Genomic DNA, 20,163 nt, shown 5'->3' with positions numbered 1-20,163 from the left:
GTTAGACTGTGTTATTTCTAGGAATTTTATGAGCATAAAGGGGTAGAATATTTTTTGTAAGACAAGAAGAAATTAATACTTTCATGTCAGTGAGAGTCTCAATAAAGAGAATTTTGAAACGTAAAGTAACTGTCTAAGATGGGAGGACTACTTTGGAGCAGAACTTTCCAGTGGGAGTCTGCTTCCATTGCAGTGGACAAACCTGTAGTAATAAATGGTGGTTACCATTTTTACAATTCAAGTGTTAGATAGGGAGGATTGACTTGAGCATAAGTTCAGGGCCTTTTAAGAAAAGTGAGTATGTGAAACATTGAGAGCATAGATGTCAGAATTTATTTTAGTTAGTGTAAACAGTATTATAAAATGTGATGTAAAGGAGAGATAGTAAATGAAAACAAGTAATTAAGATCAAAACATAGAGGGAAGCCAAGAAACATAAGACTGAACCCAAGTCTGCTTTAATGTATGAATTGTGTAGTTAATCTAATATCCCACATGTGTTGGTGCTAAATGTGATTTAGATTTATGGATGATCAACCTAAGAGATGTAGCCATTTAAGTGGTCAACTGAGTGTAAGAAAAGCGAGTGAATAAAAACATCAGAATAAGTTAAACACACATGTAAGGGAAGAACTGTATCAATGAAATAGAGAAGACCAGTAAACACTAACCACTTATAGAAAATTGACTAAAAGAAATAAAGTGACATGATGATGAGGTACAATAAGAAGAATACTGTGTATGCATTCACTTTTGTCATTGAGTGACCATGATAAAGTTTAATGACAAAGAAACATTTTCCATTTTGAAATTAGGTGCCTTATGATAAAGACTGAGTTGAGATGGATTTCTAATCTCCTGATTTCTTTGGAACCATAAATAAACTGATGTAAAAACCTGAAAAATCAATGCGATTTTGGCTGCTTCTTTCTAAAAGAGAGTGATTTTTTTTTATCAAGGATTTAAAACAAACTGGATCAGAAAAAAAGAAACGGAAAAAATTGGTGAATTAAAAGAGGAAGAGAATGGTGAAATTGAAATTAAACACAAAACAGAAAGATCTGTTAAGACAAAAAATCTCAAACCCAAAAGTACTACAGAAAACAAATGATTTAAGATGACCCCAGCCCTAGTAGTCCAGGTGAGGAAATCATGCAGAACAGAATAGTCAGAAGTAAATACCTTAAAGAAACTCACCTTTTTACTATTACCTTTAGCCACTCTTGGATTAGAATGAATTGGTAAAACAACACAAGTGTTAACAGGCAAAACAAAAGGCCTAACATTTGACTTGCTGATGATCTCCAAGAATAACAACAACCAGAAATAAATTATATGCTTAAACCTTAATCAGTTCCTGCTGGTGTGCTTCTCCTGAATGGTAAACTTATTCAGGTAAAATTCCTGCACAGAAAAAGTGTTGTAGGAAAGAAATTGTTTTTTCAAAATCAGCTTCAATTTTAGGAAAGAAGAATGCTTTGAGGTAGTATTTTAATTCTAGCTAGAAATAAGTGGAATGAGAATAGTTAATAACTGTGAAGAAGACAGTTTTAAAATGAGATAAATCAGAGTATGCAGAGCAGAAAATTGATGATTAGTCAAAGTGAAAACCCCAATCACCCCTATAACTGATTTTAGTGTCAAGAACTTGAAAAGACATATGAATATAGTGAAAAACTTTGCTAAAAGACTACTGGCATGATGAACACAAGGAAATTGAAGGCTATTAATGTTTTGTTGATTTTTGAATATAAAGGAAAGATAGAGGACAAAGAATGAAGAATTGAATCTCCAACATAACACTAGCTCCCTCTGCCCTAAATGAAATTGGTTAAAGATTTAAATTAGAACATTCCAGAGAAAGAAAAGAAATTAAACCAGTAGATGCCTCTTTATGATTAAGAGTTCCAGACATTGAAGACAACTAAGACTGAACTAATAGTGGATAATGTTAAAAATCATGAGTACTCTACAATTTAAGTGTCCACATGATTGTGAAATACTTTAGGGACATTAACAGACAATTTTGTATTAACAGCCTCAAGTACTTCAACAGTAAAGGTTGACAGTGCCAATGTAGTGTTTTTGTATGTACTAGAAGCAGATTTTATCTTTGCCCTCTTGCCACTGGCACAATGAGTTGTGTAAAATTTGGAGATTTAGAACTCTAAGTTAGTGCACGTTTTGTAGTGTATCAGGAATATTTAAAACTTTAGTCGCATATTGACTACCAAGATTATGTGAAAGCTGACATTGCTATAATGTATGATTAGTTTTGAAATAAAAGGCAACATAAAGTTTTTCTGATTTTTAGATAAATGAAAGGTCTTCATGAAAATGGCAGACAACAAAGTATTGATGGAATGATTTTAGAAACTTCTTCATAAAGGAAATCCACCTTCAATTAAGAGAAATGTCTATAAAGATCTATAATTATTAACATGCTTTGCTAGCTTTAATATAATACACTACATAACTTGATGTATTTCAAAAAAGAATGATATAAAAATAGATTGTTGTTGCCAGGATAGCCTGCAATCTTCAATATTATGTAAAAAGTCTCATTAGCAGCTGATTTCACATGGTAGAAATTCTGTAGGTTGTATATAAATATCTTTGTGTATTTTTGATATAGGACATGTGATCTTTTATTGTGCCCCTTAAAAATTCTGGAGTTTTTCTTAAATGTAGAACACTACATTTTCTCCAATTGGTTAATTGGAGTATGTGGCAAACATTCTGTTTTTATTGTAGGCAGTGATTGTGTTGTTACATACAATATGGTTCCACATTAAGCATTTTCTGTCAAAACATTTTTTTTAACCAATGAATCATTAAAATCACCTGTATGAAAATGGTTATGAGTATGAAGACCATCTTCAAAAATGTTCATAATTCTAGTGTCAGATAGTGGTTACCATCAGCAATCTGAATATTGAAGTTCATCAACATACTTTTCACAGTCATCACATTAACTAAAATAAACTGCAAGGGTCTTGTTAAAACAAGTGTGACTCAGGACATACATCATTTTATGTATTCATTTACTCATAATTTATTCTTCTTGGTCTTCTGTATGGTAACACAACCACAGCATCAATAAAAAAAAAAAGACAAACAACCTCTATTTAGATCAAAAATAGAAATCTACCTGGTAACGAGAATATACTCTTTGTACATTCTTACTTACAAAGATTATAATATGTTGAATACCCTTGCTATTTTATGGTATTTTCAATCATAAACCAAATATTTCACAAGTGGCCAGCTTTGACGATGTATGTTAATACTGAATCAAACATACATAATGTTGGTGTGGCTACTCCTGTTACATAGCTACATTCTGCACCCTCGTTAACTTGTTAATTGCTGAATGCATTACTAAAGTAACAGCATATGGTATTCAGCATAGCCATTATCCATTTCATGACTGTTCAAAAGTGATAGAGTCTATAGCTTCATCCTCAAAATGCCAAAATTACATTATAATGCAAAAATTAAGCATATTGCCCAAATATGCATGATAGGTTTATTTGTTCTTGAATTAATCTATAATGAAAAAAAGGTTTGTTGGTTTGTAGCATTGATTCATCTAATTTATGTAGATATGTTAAATGTTATACAGCAATCTAGTTTGTTAATTTTAGGTAAGTTGTACATGATTCCAACACTGTCTGGTCTAATTTCTTTGTAAGTCTAATAACTCTCTGAATATTGATTGACATGCTCTTAGTGTAACATTGTTGTAGCTAAATACTTTGTGATAATTAGTCAAGCTGAGGATGAGCAACAATTTCACATCCAAGAGAATCTTATGATTCATAACTAAAGCTGAACATGAACTATCTAGCATGTATTAGGCAGACATACCATGCATTTTCTACTATCTTATTTTAGTTTAGAATTCTGAAACACCTTTTGTCTAAGAGATGGTCAAGGAAGTCTTTATGTTGTGTTCTTTGTGATTCTTTTGAAGATTACACCTGGTCTGCCTATGTGATGCATGACTATAAAACTGCACCACGAGCATGAAGGTTAACAATAATGCCTTCCAGTGGTAAATCAAGTAATATCTCAAGGTTGCAACATCCCTTATGTTCAAATAAGAATGTCCAATCATGTGGATAGTAGTAATTGCTTTGAGTAAATCATGTATTATCAATTTAAGTAAGTAATGTGAGATTTAGACAGTCTAGAATATTATTTCAAGTGACTCAATCAGCTTGGAAATAATTCCTGAGGGAACAGAATCAACCCAATCAATTCACAATTCATGTAAAGGTGAGTGTCCAGCAGATAGCACAAGTACCTGTATCATGTTTAGGTTTAAGTTAAAACTTTACATTGTGTATCAAACTTTGTGTCCAGTTCATTCATTTTTTAGCTCAGACATTGTTAGTTTTAACAGAATTCAGTATTATTTTGCAGTTGGTCTTGCATACTCTCATTATATATTAGACTTATCTAAAAAGTGTGTTGTAAACTTAGTACAGTTTTGAACATTTATATATTTTACTTAATAATTTCATCTACAGGTTGTTGTTTTTTCAATAATACAAGTGAAATGACAGGTGTTATTTAAAATACTGGCAGAATCAACTGTAGATCAGTTTTCAAAGTGCCTGTCTCTTGGTACTTATAATGAATAAAACTAGGTAAGAATATAGATTGCCAGTTTGAATTATAATTTCATTTTTATTTTGTGTTGTTCAGTTTTTACTTCACTGAATTTAAAAGGTTTATGCCACAATGAAATAATGTGGTGCTTAACTCATGTCTAGCTTATGTCATGAACATTGATTGAATATCTATAACCAGTTTTTAGTCTGTATTTTATTTTGTTAAAAAAACTATTTTCTGAAGTCATGGATAATACTCTTTCACAGTTGGATTAACTACAGTAAGTTAATACTGCAGTATAATATTTTGTATTTTCTTTAAATAGAGAAATTTAAAAACTATTTTACAGTCAGTTAGAGTTGCTATTCTTGAAAATAATTTCATGCATCATGATATGTGTTACTTAAACCTAGCTGAAGGTACTAACAGTCAAGCTTTGTGCCATGTGGTATGCTCATCATGTTGCTGTCCAGAATATTAAGTACAAATTTGGACAAACTTTTTATTGAGTATGTTATTCAATGCATTCTTCATTGTCAGAGATACAGGATCTGATTAGACACTTGAAGCCAGTTAATGTCTATCCAAACGTTATACCCAAAGGTTCAACAGCATCAAAGGTATGGTTTTCTATATAAGAATATTTACATGATTATGAGCCTTACCAACTATGTAAAACAGGTTTTTAATGTAGATAGATTTAACCCTGTAATAGTAAAGTCTTTCTTCTTGTGTTTTCTCTTATGCTGTCAACAAACACGTGACTCAAAGTTATGTGCTCATCTATGAAATTCTTGGGACCAAAAAATTTTGAACAAAGAATGGCTATTAAAACAGTATGCTTTTTTATTCTCATCTCTTTGTAGTCCTAAAAAAACCAAGAGATTAGAAACTGATAGTAGATTTGTTCATCTTAATTCATTTCAAAATGGAAAACATAAGGTTCCTATGTAAATTCATGTATCTTGATTTTTGGACATTGAAAATGAGTGCCTTAGGCACTTGTTTATATATTCTGATTCTTTTCTTTACTTAAAATTTTCTTTGCCATTTTGGAGTAACTTATCAGTTTTTAGTCCTCAATTTTGATTTGGTTTAACTCGTTAGTTTTTACTCTTCTACTCACACACTTCTTTTTAATTTTTATCATTACTGCTAAAAATACTATTTTTCATTCACTTTTCCTTACATAACTTAGTAAGTTTCTAATTTTCACATTTTATGTACTTTGATAATACATGTGCCAGCCATGGAACACTGAATTTAAAGTAAGTTGTTCCCCTACTAAAAGTCCAGTCAATCTTTATTCTGTATTCCTCAGGGGCGTCGACCCATCAATTCAACCAGAAGAAATTAGACAAACCATAGAACCCCAAATACAAGCCAAGGTATATGCAGTTCATCGAATTTATTCTAAGAACAGTAATCACCCCACACACTTCATGAAGATAGTGACAACGTCGAAGTACAGTGCCGACTGTATTTTACGAGACGGCTGTTATTATCACATATTTCACTTTAGAGCCGAACGCCCGCATCGACGACCATTCAACACTTGGTCAAACAAAGCACCCAGATATCGAAAACAACCAACGGAAATCTTCCAACATGAAACTACCAAAATACCGCCGAGTCCAGACCGTATTAGAAGAAACATGAAGACGGATTCAGACTACCCGACTCAGAAGACGACAACTCCCATTGTTAGTAACACGCCAAGTTCCAGTAGTTCAAGAAAGAAAAAGGACAGTTCATGCCAGACTTCAATCCCAGTTCCACAGAATTCAACAACCAGCCAGACTCAAACCATTACGAAGATAACCATCGACGTGACAGCACAAACTGAAAAACAATCTACCTCCACGCAGAAAACTCAAACCAAAATCTCGAGAAGAAACAAAGCATCACAGACCAGTGAAGAACAACTCACCGAAGAACAGCCAGTAGTTCCACCACCAAGACCACGTTTCTCACTTGCACCAATGGGCTTCAAGTGTGGAAACAAGTTCATGATGAAGTTACCACCCGATCTACAAGACTGCAGCTAACAGTTTCCACGTATACCACCAACATAGTTCATCAGTTTTTGTTTTTTTTTGTTTTCTTCTTCTTCTTTGTTTGTTTTGTTTCTCTTTCTACCCAGCTACTTCCGGGCACGGTCTGGGTAGATTATTCGGCGCCCAGGCCGTGAAAGTGGGTTTTCTCGGGGTACTCCCGTTTCCCCCCACAGCAAAATCCCTGGCATCGGACCTGTAGGTCCCAGCCTCATTCTGAAAAGGGCCGTTTACCCAGTCAAGGGTATCTAATCAATCACAGTAAATTTCAAAAATCAATTCGCCAGCCGCCAGTGTACTCCGTCCTCGAGGCAAGGTCTGGCTCACTTCACTTTCGCTGCTTTCGTCCAGTTCTCCCGTCCTTCCTCTCACTCACAAATACACCACTCCATTTTTTGAAATGTTAAAAATAAAGTAAAAATTCCACGGATATTTTAAAACATTTCTCATGTAAGGGGACGAAGAGGAACTACAAAGTTCCTGAACACCCCGGTTGGGGAGAGAACTCTTCTGATTTCTCTCTCTCTAAACTGAACCCCTGCCACGTTAGTTTAGTTTAGTTTAGTATACCCAAACACACATTCGGAAACATCAGATAAGTATACCCAAACGGATTTCGATGACAAAGTATCCCAGAGCACACAAACCATTACTGAAGAATCTAAAACTTGTGAATCCTCTGCCTCGACTGACAAAATCCAAACAGCAGACGCGGTTTCTCAAACTAAGACAGAAATGATTCATCAAACAACCCAGTATCCTGAAGAAATACGCATCACGGGAGCATCCAGCAAGCTTACACTGGATGATATCCTGTTTAAAAACAATCCGTTTAGAAGAAAGTATTTCACCATTTCTCCCTCGCCCAACCAAAAATTCGACCCATGCGTCACAGGAGATCCGCCAAGTCCTTCAAAACAGTCGTCATTTTAGTTTGTAACGCATCCTAGTTACTACCTCTATGTTTTATTATTATCATTTGCTTTGTAATTGAAAGTGTTACTGTATATCTCTTGTTATTAATCTGTGTAATTTCTTTCCTTACAGCTCCTCTTTCGGGCACGACCAGGGCCTATATTCGGCGCCCTGGTCGTGAAAGTGGGTTTTCTCGGGGTACTCCCGTTTCCTCCCACAGCAAAATTTCGTTTCGTAGGATTTATAGATCCCAGCCCTAAAAAGAGGTACGTCACTTTAGTATCTAAAGTTTAAGCGTTTAAAGTCTAATACATTAGAGTCACGAGACCTAATCATGTCGGCGTACTATGTTTGCATCTCTCTGCTCTCTCCATGTCAACTATATTCTCACTACATAATTCTTCGGACGCTTGTGAGTGTTGTGCTGAACCTTCCTCGTCGTCTTTCGTTGTCTCTCCAGCCGGCAGAACCGCTTCTCGGCTCTTCCTGACGCTTCTCAATTAAATACAATAATCTGTCAATTTCTTGATGATTCCCAGCTTTGACTCCGTGCTAGTCAGACGTGTTTTTACATTTCTCTTGCTATAATGACGCTGTCATTTTCAGGTCCTGCTGTGCCGATCCCGCCAACTGTCCCGCCGGTAATCGTCGACGGTCTACCGCCTCACCTCTCTCCTCTTCAAGTAGCCACATTTATTGCGCAGGCCAAGCCTGGCGCTTCCATTGATCCGTCTAAAACGCGTATTCTCCGCAGAGGGGGAATCCTTCTCCAGCTGTCTACGCCCAAAGACTTGTCCTACCTCTGTTCGCCATGGAACTCCCCTATGAAAATTAATTGTGCACCCACAAAAAGCCCTACTAGCTTATTCACAGTCTTCCTTAAAGGAGTACATTATTCCATCCAGCCGAGTGAAATTAAATGCGCAGTTGAAACCCAAATCCAGTCAGTGTTATACGCCGTGCACCGAATTTATTCAAAATCCTCCCGTCAAGCTAAGACGTTCATGAAGATTGTAACACCCAACAAACTTATTGCAGATACCATCCTACGCAACGGATGCTACTACCATATATTCCACTTCAGTGCCGAACGCCTCCGACGCCATCCAACTACACCCAAAACTCCTAACCAACCTACACCTATACCACAGCCTAGCGGAATATCCCCTATGCCCACAGCCACCCAGCTACTGTAAACCAAACATCAGCAAATTATACCCAAACAGATTTCGTTAACAAAATATCCCAGGGCACACAAACCATCGATGAAGAACCAAAAACTAGCGAGTCTTCTACCTTGACTGACAATATCCCAACAGCAGACGCAGTTTCTCAAACCAAGACAGACATGATTAATCAAAATACCCAGTATCCTGACGATATGCGCATCACGAGAGCAAGCAGGAAGGCTGCCTTTCTTGAGTCGAAGCTTAGGCCGTTCACTAATTGTTCTCCCTGGCTTGACCGACAATTCGACCCATCAGACTTGGACAATCCGTGTTGCCCTTTGGAACAGTCGCCATTTTAGTTCAAAATACATCCGAGGTACCACCTCTGTGTTTTGTGTTTTGTTATTATCATTTGCTTTGTAATTATATGTATGTCAATTGTTCTTAATCTGTATAAGTTCTTTCCCTACAGCCATTCGGCGCCCTGGTCGTGAAAGTGGGTTTTCTCGGGGTACTCCCGTTTCCCCCCACAGCAAAAGTTCCGTTTAATAGGATCTATAGATCCCAGCCCTGAAAAGAGGTACGTTACTTTGATATCTAAATTTTAATAGTTTAATAGCTAATAAATTTAAGTCATGAGACCTAATCATGTCGGCGCACTGTGTTTGCATCTCTCGGCTCTCTCCAAGTCAATATTCTTAAACATCATTCCTCGGACGCTTGTGGGTGTTCTGCTGAACCTTCCTCATCTTTATTCGTCGTCTCTCCGGCCGGCAGGATCTCTTCTCAGCTTTTCCTGACGCCCCTCAATTAAATTCAACACACTATCAACTTCTAGGTCATTTGTGACCATCGCGTTAGATGAATAACTGACATGCCACTCCAGCCCAATTATCTTTTTCCGTAATCAGTTCGTTAATTTATTCTTGCCTTGTGTGGGGTGAAGAGAAACAATAGTTTCTGACCGCCCCTGGTTATTTTTCGTTCGACCAGAACGAAATAATAATTTAACCAAAATTCCTACCTAGATCTGCTGCTTCTAGGTCATTGGTGACCATCGCTCTGGATAAATAACTAGCATGCCACTCCAATCCACTTAACTATCTCCGTAATCAGTTGAATAATTTATTCTTGCCTTGTGTGGGGTGAAGACAAACAATAGTTTCTGACCACCCCTGGTTATTATTCGTTCGACATTTGAAGAACGAAATGATAATTTAACCTAAATACCTACCAAGTATTCCTCCACACACATTCGGTCTTTACTTTAGAGGTTTTCAGACCCAGCTTTGACTCCGTGCTAGTCAGACGTGTTTCTATTTTTCTCCTGCTACACCAGAATGACGTTGTCGTTTCCAGGTCCCGCTAACGGTCCTGCCGATGATCGTCGACGGCCTGCCACCCCACCTTTCGCCTCTTCAATTTGCCACATTTATTGCGCAGGCTAAGCCAGGCGCTTCCATTGACCCGTCAAGAACTCGAATTCTACGCCGAGGGGGAATCCTACTCCAGCCGTCTACGCCCGAAGACTTGTCCTACCTTTGCAAGCCATGGAATACCCCTATGAAAATTAGTTGTGCACCCACGAAAAGCCCTACTAGCCTGTTCACAGTTTTCCTAAGATGAGTACACCATTCCATTTAACCGTTTGAAATTAAGTGCGCCATTGAAAATCAAACCCAGTCAGTGTTATATGCCGTGAACCGTATTTATTCAAAATTCTCCCGTCAAGCTACTAACTTCATGAAAATTGTAACACCCAGTAAACCTATTGCCGATACCATTCTACGGAATGGCTGCTACTACCACATATTCCATTTTAGTGCCGAACGCCCCCGACGCCACCCAACAAAACCTAAAACTCCTAAGCAAACCTACACCTGTACCATAACCTAGCGGAATATCCACTTCACCCACAGCCACCCCGCAAACCGAAAATCAAACATCAGACAAGTATACCAAACGGATTTCGATAACAAAATATCCCACAGCACACAAACCATCACTGAAGAGTCTAAAACTTGTGAATCCTCTACCTCGACTGACAATATCCAAACAGTAGACGCGGTTTCTCAAACTAAGACAGAAATGATTCATCAAAAAAAACCAGTATCCTGAAGATATACGCATCACGAGAGCCTCCAGCAAGTTAACACTGCTGGATTCCCCGATTAAAAACATGCTGCCTAGAAACAAGAATTTCATCATTTCTCCTATGCTCAAGCCAAAATTCAACCAACGCGACGCAGATGATCGGCCAAGTCCTTCAGAATAGTCGTCTCCCTAGTTCGAAACGCATCCTAGTTACTACCTCTTTGTGGTTTTATTATTGTCATTTGCTTTATAATTGTAAGTGCTACTGTATGTCTCTTGTTATTAATCTGTGTATTTTTTTTTTCTTACAGCTCCTTTTCCGGGCACGACCAAGGCCTATATTCGGAGTCCTGGTCGTGAAAGTGGGTTTTCTCGGGGTACTCCCCCCCCCCCACAGCAAAAGTTCCGTTTCGTAGGATCTACAGATCCCAGCCCTGAAAAGAGGTACGTTACTTTAGTATTTAAATTTTTAAGTATCCAAATTCTAACTGTTTAAAATCTAATACATTCCAGTCACAAGACCTAATCATGTCGGCGTACTGTGTTTGCATCTATCTGCTCACTCCACGTCAACTTTATTATCACCACCCAATTCTTCGGACGCTTGTAAATGTTGTGCTGAACCTTTCCCATCGTCCTTCGTTCTCTCCGGGGCCCGGCATGGCCAAGCGCGTTAAGGCGTGCGACTCGTAATTTGAGGGTCGCAGGTTCACATCCGCGTCGAGCCAAACACGCTCGCCCTCCCAGCCGTGGGAGCGTTCGATCAATCCTACTGTTCGTTGATAAAAGAGTAGCCCAAGAGTTGGCGGTGGGTGGTGATGACTAGCTGCCTTCCCTCTAGTCTTACACTGCTAAATTAGGGACGGCTAGTGCAGATAGCCCCCGAGTAGCTTTGTGCGAAATTCCAAAAAACAAAACAAACAAACAAATCGTTCTCTCCGGCACGGCACGAGTCTCAGCTTTTCTCGACGCTCTTTCTCAATTAAACATAATAATCTGTCAACTTCAAGGTCATTCATGACCATCGTTCATGAAAAATAACTAACAAGCCATTCCAATTCACCTAATTGTGTTCAGTTGAGTAATTTATTCTTGCCTTGTGTGGGGTGAAGAGAAACAATAGTTTCTGACCGCCCCTGGTTATTTTTCGTTCTCCAAATGTCGAACGAAATGATAATTTAACCTAAATACCCACGAAGTATTCCTCTACACACATTCGGTTGGGAGGTCCAGTCCAGAGCTAGTCACTGAGCAAGTCAGACGTGCTGATATCTCTGCCAACATGCTTTTTAAGACGAAAAGTCAGGCTGTTAGTACCGCTTGTAATCGTCGACGGTCTACCGTCGAACCTCACGCCGCGTCAAGTCGCCACGTTGATCGCCCAAGCCAAGCCAGGGGCAACCATTGAACCGTCCAGAACCCGAATCTTACACCGGGGCGGAATTCTCATCCAACCCGCCACTACCGCAGACAAATTTATCTGTGCCAGTCATGGAACACCGAATTTAACGTAAGTTGTTCCCCCACTAAAAGTCCAGTCAGTCTTTATTCAGTATTCCTCAGGGGCGTCGACCCATCAATACAACCAGAAGAAATCAAATAAGCCATAGAACCTCAAATCCAAGCCAATGTATATGCTGTTCATCTAATTTTTTCTAAGAACACTAACCTTCCTACGTACTTCATGAAGATAGTGACAACGTCGAAGTACAGTGCTGACTGTATTTTACGTGACGGCTGTTATTATCACATATTTCACTTTAGAGCCGAACGCCCACATCGACGACCATTCAACACTTGGTCAAACAAAGCACCCAGACATCATAAACAACCAACGAACAACTTCCAACGAGAAACTACGAAAATACCGCCGAGTCCAGATCTAACTAGAAGAAACACTAAGACAGATACAGATAACTCAACCCAGAAGACGTCAACTCCCTCTGTTAGCAACACGGCAAGTTTCAGCAGTCCAAGAAAGAAAAAGGACAGATCATGTCAGACTTCAATCCCAGTTCCACAGAATTCAACAACCAGCCAGACTCAAACCACTACCAAGATAACCATCGACGCTACAGTTCAAACTGAAAAACAAACTACCTCCACGCAGAAAACTCAAACCAAAATCACAAGAAGAAACAAAGCATCACAGACCAGCGAAGAATAACCACCTCCTAGACCACGTTTTTCACTTCCACCAGTGGGCTTCAAGTGTGAAAACAAGTTCATGACGAAGTTACTACCTGATCTACAAGAGCGCAGCTAACAGTTTCCATGTATACCACCGTCACAGTTAATCAGTTTTTTTTTTTTTTTTTTTTCTTCCCAGCTACTTCTGGGCACGGTTTGGGTAGATTTTTCGTCGCCCAGGCCGTGAAAGTGGGTTTTCTCGGGGTACTCCCGTTTCCCCCCACAGTAAAATCTCTGGCATCGGATCTGTAGGTCCCAGCCACATTCTCACCTGATCCTGAAAAGGGCCGGTTCTTCAGTCATAGGTTATCCAGCAAAAGTATATTTTAAATCAGTTCGCCAGCCGCCAGTGTACTCCGTTCCCGGGCCAACATCTGGCTCACTTCACTTATGTTGCTCTCGTCCAGATGGCACGTAATCTACCGTCCATCGACGGTAACATAGTAACAGGAATTGTAATGATGTAGTAAAACTCAAAAATCTACTTTTACGAACATAAAAAGATACGACAATCTGTGAATGAAGCTCTATCAGTATGTAGTTTAAAATAATCACTATAGTATTTTACTGTGTTTAATATATTTCAATATATCTAAACCAAATACTTTATATTCCTGAAAAGTTGTGCTCTTGCGTAAATCAAATTCGAGTTTATGATTAAGAAAAAGACGCTTTCATTAAATATTTGAATAAAATTATTTGTAGAGGGAAGCGTGTATTCACAAGGGTTAGAATATGCTTATTAGGTACTAAAGTACAGTGTATTATAGAGTGGGTTAACAATTTATTTGGCGGTGCCAAATAACATCATCTTTTCATAGTACATCTAACAGCAAGTGATAAGTAAACTGAAAATCAGATTAGCTAGTTGATAAATATAAAGAAATCCTTCACAGGTTTATGGGGACTCGGAATAGATGCAGGATCCAACACTTAAATAAAGTATTATTAGCTTAGTTGCGTTGATTGGACATAAGAATAGTTTTCAGGTTAAAAGTGGATTATATTCTAGAGATGGTTTCCACTTAATCCGGTAAGTTAGGATGAGGATGAGAGAAGCTCTACATACACGTGCCTACTTTAAGCGAAAGTCGCTTAATGATGAGAGAGCTCAAAAACTTTGGAATACATAAACTGATAGAATAGCTAATGCAGCGATTACTTTAGTAAATGGAGATTCAGTGTATAGAATGACAAATAATAATTTTAAAGATACGTCTGTCAAATTAAAGGACAAACAAATAATAAGAATAGAAATGAGCTTAGTTCCGATAATTTTAATATTAGGAAAATTAGGAACAAACTGAATGTGCTCAAGAACCAAGCTGAAATGAAATACTACAGTATAATGGGAATTACTAGAGCTTAGTTTGATTTCGAAAATAATATATATGAATTATTTTGAAATGCCATGCTATGTTTTACAATATATAATGACCACAGGGTTGTTTATAATAAGAATTCTGATGCGATAATTATAGGATATTTTAGTTTTAGATACATTGATATTATGTGGAATCAATTAGCGCGCGAGAGAGAGACTTTTTGCAGTGACTCAAGGCGCTTCAAATTTATTGTTACCAACTAATGAATATACAGTGATACCTCGGTTCTCGAACGACTCCCTTCTCGAACAATTCCGTTTTTCAACATATTGTTTGAGAAAAAAATGTCTCGGTTGTTGAACATAAACTCGGTTCCCGAACCAAGCTGTCGTGGCCCGAACCCCCGAAATAACCCGACTGATGACCCAAACGACACTTTGGCCCACGCCAAGCTTGCTCAAAACATTTTACCCGCATCTGTCACTCAGTCCACACCCGCGATAAAATCAGCTGTGAATGTTCTCGTTTTTCTTTCTTTTTTTTGTTGTTTTTTTTCAAAATATTCTGATTAAATAAGTTACCATGAGGTTAAAGAAGGAAAATGAAAGCAGCAAACCAAAAAGAAAAGTTGTTAGAGCCACAATAGAGGTGAAAAAAGATCTCATAGCGAAGTATGAGAATGGTGTTCGCGTGTCTGACCTTGCTACACAGTTTGGTATGGCGAAGTCTACAGTCTGCACCATACAGTCTTCAGAAACATTTTAAAATGCAGGCAGAAACAAACCTCATTAGACAAGTTTTTAGTAAGAAATAGGTTCAGTGAGTCTCAAGCAGGTTGTAGCGGTGAAAAGAGAAGAACCTCAGAAGGAGAGCTATCTGACGATTTTATGGAAGGTGACTCCCCTTCCAAACAATAATAACCCTCCTACTCTCCACATTCCTCACCTTTCACTTACGCCATCAGCTCTCCTCAGCACAGGTTAAGTGCAGTTAAATTTTCAATTATTGTTTTTTTATTGTGTTTATAGTTTTTGTGGTTGACTTTATGCATGTAAATATTATTATACAGGTATAAATAAGCAATATTTTTACTTAAAAGGCTTCATAATGCGTAATTTTAGAGGTCTGTAACGGATTAATTTAGTTTACAGTATTTCTTATGGGAAAAATTGATTCGGTTTTCGAACAGCCTTCTGGAACGGATTAAGTTCGAGAACCGAGGTACTACTGTATATTGAAAAACCTGAAGAAGGTGAGCACTTGAAGAAGAGCGATCTTTGCATAGTAAGGTCTAATGTGTTTTTCGCATGTTCAGGTACGACGAAATTAAATTTTATTCCTTAATTTTAAAATAAACAATTTTGAGACTATGAACTGAAGTACGGCAGATTAATAAAAGTGTTAATCTTCCGAGGTCATCTTTAGGTAAACAAAGAGAGTTTGCAACTGACCGTTGCTGTACACATGCCTTAGGGACGAGAGTATAATCGGGCACGTGATTGTAGGGAACGTTGCAGTTGGATGTTAGGTTATTAATTAGTAGAGGTATAAAGGTGTTCCTTTATGTTGGTTTAATTTTGGTTTTAGTTACCATATAAGTAGAGCTTCTTTGATTTTGCGTTTGTTTATATTTGTTTCCCTACTTAGTATCTGGGAGTTTTATACGGAAACTTTAAACATCAGTAACATTAAAATTCTCAAAAATATTTAGTAGTTTACAAACTGTTTTTTTTTTATATAGCACAAACACCATGTCTCTCCTTGTTTAATTAGGCATCCATACAAGTGCAGATGTAGCAGTTGATTTTGCAAACAGTTGCACTATAAAGTAATATTGTAATTATTTTTAGATTATTGAGAAGATTGAAAGGGATATATCATGAACTTATGGACTTGCAGTAAGGGGTCAGCCACAAAACCCATGCTTTTCATTCCAGGGTTCTGTGTTTTTCAGGATATCTGCAATTAAACAGTGAATTTTATCAAATGACTTATTCATGTGATTAATAGTGTACAATTATCAGTTTTTGGTTCAATCGGTAAATAGGTTTTGTCTGTCATGACAGTTGTTATCAGAGTTTTTACAGCTATAAAACTTGAGACCAGTGATTCAAACTGGTGTATAAATAAATTGAGACATCTAAAGTAAATTCCATTTGATGATTTTTATCTTAGCTATGTAATGGTAGATTTTATTAGTCTAAACTTGGAAATTTTAAACATCAGTAACATTAAAATTCTCAAAAATATTTAGTAGTTTACAAACTGTTTTTTTTATATAGCACAAACACCATGTGGTTATACATTGCATTAGACTACATCATGTTTGACTATAACCAATACCAGCTTGATCAGATTATTAAAAATAGGATATGTATGTAAATTACATTTGTTGAAAATGTGTTTTTCACTTCAGATTCAGAGTATCCTTTACTTTTTAAGTAAAACAAAAGTTCAAAATGTGTTGTTAAGCACTAACTATACATTTTTGTAAATGATATGCTGGTTATTTATTAATATAGTGAAAATCTGCTTGAGAACTATTTGGATTAGCCGTCCATTATTTTGAAGTGACAAACTAGAGAGAAAATAGCTAATCAGTGTCACTTAGCTCCAACTCTTGGACTTTTTTATTATTGGAAAGGATGTGAGTTTATTTGAAAATGTTGACATCGTAGATGAATCCACTACTCTGCGTTACCAGTAAGGTGCATGAAAATCATTGTATGACATGACTGTCTGTTTAGAGAAAGAGAGATCATAGGTGTTTTCACTTGTACTTTGTATTTAAAGCCCTTCATATCTTACATTTACAATAAAAAGAGAACTAATGCATTCACTAACTTTCATGTGATATGCATTACACCTTTTGTAATTGTTATATTTCTTTATATCTGCAGGCTTATAGTACTAGAAACCTGGTTTTAATACTTGTGGTGGGCACAGATATCCCCTTGTGTTGCTTCAAACAAACAGTTACTGTATAGATGCACAAATCTTCTTTTAAGATTAAGCCCCAGAGATGACCAACTGTGTTACACATTTATTGTTTAGATAGTTTTATAGCTTATCTAGCTGAATAATTCACAAGAATTAATCAGTATTGTCGTACATGCATGTTTTAAAGTTTCCTATGTAAATATTAGGCGAGTATATGAGTAGAAACTGAAATACACTATTCATACAGTTTTCATGATTTAAAAAAAAACACGTGGGTTCAAGAAGACTTGACACAAAATAATAACCATATAGTGTGACCACTTTTGAAAGGTGGACTTTTTTTTTCTGTGAATGTTTTCTTCTAAAGACAAAGGTCCACTTTCTAAAGTGCTCAGGATTAAATAGTAGTTATGATGACTTTTGTTTCTTCAGATTTACTGGTGGTAGTTGGAATTGGCTGAACATTGAATAAAATTTAATAGATCAGAAGTTAATGTTTTATAATAATAAAAGTGTTAATACCCATAGCAGCCGTTCTGAAATACAACCTAATATGTAACTGTTAGTCAAACCATAAGAGAAAAGGGAATATGTTAACTGTTCAAGATTGATTTATTTACCAGTTGGTCAAGGAACCTGGTAGAAATAATGCTATTTGAGATTTGTTGTATTTAGTTTCCTTTCTGCATAATTTACTATACATCAGAATTACTGAAAAAACTCGTAAGCAAAATTTATACTTTTGAAAATAAATTTCTTTATTATGAAGTGAGTCATTAGATAATCTGGAAGAGTAAACTGAATGTTTTCAATTAGTTGTATAAAATATGAAATTCTTTTATGTATCATGCTTATATGTTTTCCTTGCATTTTAAAATGATAACATTTTATGATGAGTTTATAATAATTAAAATGTGTGTAGTTAGCTTTTACTGAGAGGTGCTAAAGGTATAAAAAAGTTTACAAACAAAGCAAACTTTTTAATTGACTTTTGTAATAATTTCTGTAAGTCTTCCAACTATTCTAAAAGGTAGTTCATTATGTTTACTTGTAATAAAGTTTTACACAAAGTACCATCATATACAAGTGGTAATACAAATTTCAGTTTTGAGTACAAATTAAGTTTCATAAATTATGTTTACTCTTGCTGTGGGTGATTCAAAGTGCTCGTGCCACAACTGCCTACCATGTACACAAAAATTAATTAAGCGCTTTTATGAAGAGTCTATGTCAATAAGTTTAGTTTCTAGTTCACTTTTTTTTTTGGCCAATCAGTTTTAACTTCTAAATTTTGAAAAGTAACAAAACAAAGGTTGTAAGATGTAACTTTTCTATATCATGTTAGGATTTCCTAACACAAACAGTAAGGTACTAAAATTTATATTTAAGATAGAAACACGAGCTAAACGTAATCACAAATGAGAATCTGAAATTTGGGTAGCTTACTTTTTTCGTTTACTTATATATCCTTAAATTATATAATCCAGCATGGTCAGATGGACAGGGCACTTGAATCACAGGGTTGCAGATTTAAGTTCCTGTCACACCAAACATGCTTGCCTTTCAACTGTGGGGGGCATTATAGTATAAGAGTCAATCCATTAGTAAAAGAGTAGCTCAAGAGTTAATAGTGGGCAGTGATGACTAGCTGCCTTCCCTCTAGTCTAAATTAGGGACATCTAGCACAGATAGCCTTCAAATATTTAGTAGAAATAATGTTAAGAAAACTGTTAATTAAAAGTTAATGTGTATTTTTAGGGCTGATATTTAAATATCTGCATCTTAAAATACCCTTTGAGTATGATTCATACTTGTTATCATTATATTTAGTTTTGACCTCGCACTGACCAGCTGTTGATTTATTTTCGTGTATATATAAAATCCCAAGATGGAGCGTTCACCTGAACTTTTCTGTATATAGCTTTACAATTTAAATTTAGAGACTTGTATTTTTTAATGTAGTTTGACATAAGACTGTTAGTGTGTACTAGAAGTTCTGTTATTTATCACATGATGTGAACAGTTAATGAATCTAATTTTGTATAGCAAACTGACAAAGTATGTAATATTCATAAGTTAATACACAGAAAACAGGAAGCTACAATTACTAGAATGTACTGATTGATCAGTTGGCTAACTTTGCTTATTAACACTTGATAATATTTGGTAATTTTAAAGTTTCAACTGGATTAAGTTTTAGTCCTAAAATTTAATAGTGCTGAATAATATTCATAAATATGAAAATTAATAGTGATAAATAATATTAACACCCTATGTGTATGGGGTCAGTCCAATAGGGAAACACCTGCTCATGTGGAGCTGTAAGTACTAATTTTTACTATAATTCTAAATTTATGACACATTCATTTATGAAATTTCTTAAGCTTTCAGTAGCCATAGCTGTATTGTACACAAGTAATCAATATTTCTATTAAAATATTTCCCATAAAAATCTATCTGTGAATTTCCAAAGCCTTAAATGAATTGGTCTGAGTGAAAGTTTCCATGCTTAAAAGTAAAAAAATACTTCTTTTCAAAGCTATTTTTCCGGCAAAACTATATGTTATCTACTATTTTTTCAACCCTAATACTAACAGTAATGAAATTACTGATGTGCAGTGAAATGAGAAACTGATAAATATGAAATAGAATGAACAAATATGTTTTTCCCTCTCTGAATGCTAGGTTTTCTATTTTCTTCAAAGTTTCAGCTTGGCATTTTCCCATACTCTTCTTTTAATTTTATGGTTTTACTGCCTGTACTTAGAACCACTGTCTAAAGACATTAGGAGAACAGTATAATTATGGTGTTAGAAAAACATGAAAGTTCCAGATGTCTTAATAGAAATGAATAAA

General features: G+C 36.2%; 1 protein-coding gene across 4 annotated transcripts; it reads left to right on the top strand.

Moving 5' to 3' along the window:
* The first annotated feature begins 4,621 nt into the window (after positions 1-4,621).
* LOC143230292 (uncharacterized) lies at positions 4,622-11,291 on the top strand. 4 transcript variants are annotated; one of them, XM_076463560.1, is made up of 3 exons: positions 4,622-5,240; positions 5,942-9,338; positions 11,164-11,291. In XM_076463560.1, the coding sequence occupies exons 1-2, from the start codon at positions 5,197-5,199 to the stop codon at positions 6,666-6,668; spliced, it is 771 nt and encodes a 256-aa protein (XP_076319675.1). In that variant the 5' UTR covers positions 4,622-5,196; the 3' UTR covers positions 6,669-9,338; positions 11,164-11,291. The 4 variants fall into 4 exon arrangements, with proteins under 4 accessions (XP_076319675.1, XP_076319674.1, XP_076319673.1 ...); XM_076463559.1 differs by lacking the exon at positions 4,622-5,240 and having other exon boundaries at positions 5,247-9,134; positions 9,231-9,338; XM_076463558.1 differs by lacking the exon at positions 4,622-5,240 and having other exon boundaries at positions 5,247-9,134.
* Positions 11,292-20,163: the final 8,872 nt, after the last annotated feature.

Source organism: Tachypleus tridentatus, chromosome 10 (genome assembly GCF_004210375.1).
Source record: "Tachypleus tridentatus isolate NWPU-2018 chromosome 10, ASM421037v1, whole genome shotgun sequence".
Classification (NCBI taxonomy): domain Eukaryota; kingdom Metazoa; phylum Arthropoda; class Merostomata; order Xiphosura; family Limulidae; genus Tachypleus; species Tachypleus tridentatus.
Note: the sequence above shows the minus strand (reverse complement) of the source record. Positions and strands in the feature narration are given on the sequence as shown.

Bases quoted from the DNA above. Each gene is read 5' to 3' on its own strand.
- LOC143230292 (XM_076463558.1), top strand. From the start codon at position 5,859: ATGTGCCAGCCATGGAACACTGAATTTAAAGTAAGTTGTTCCCCTACT.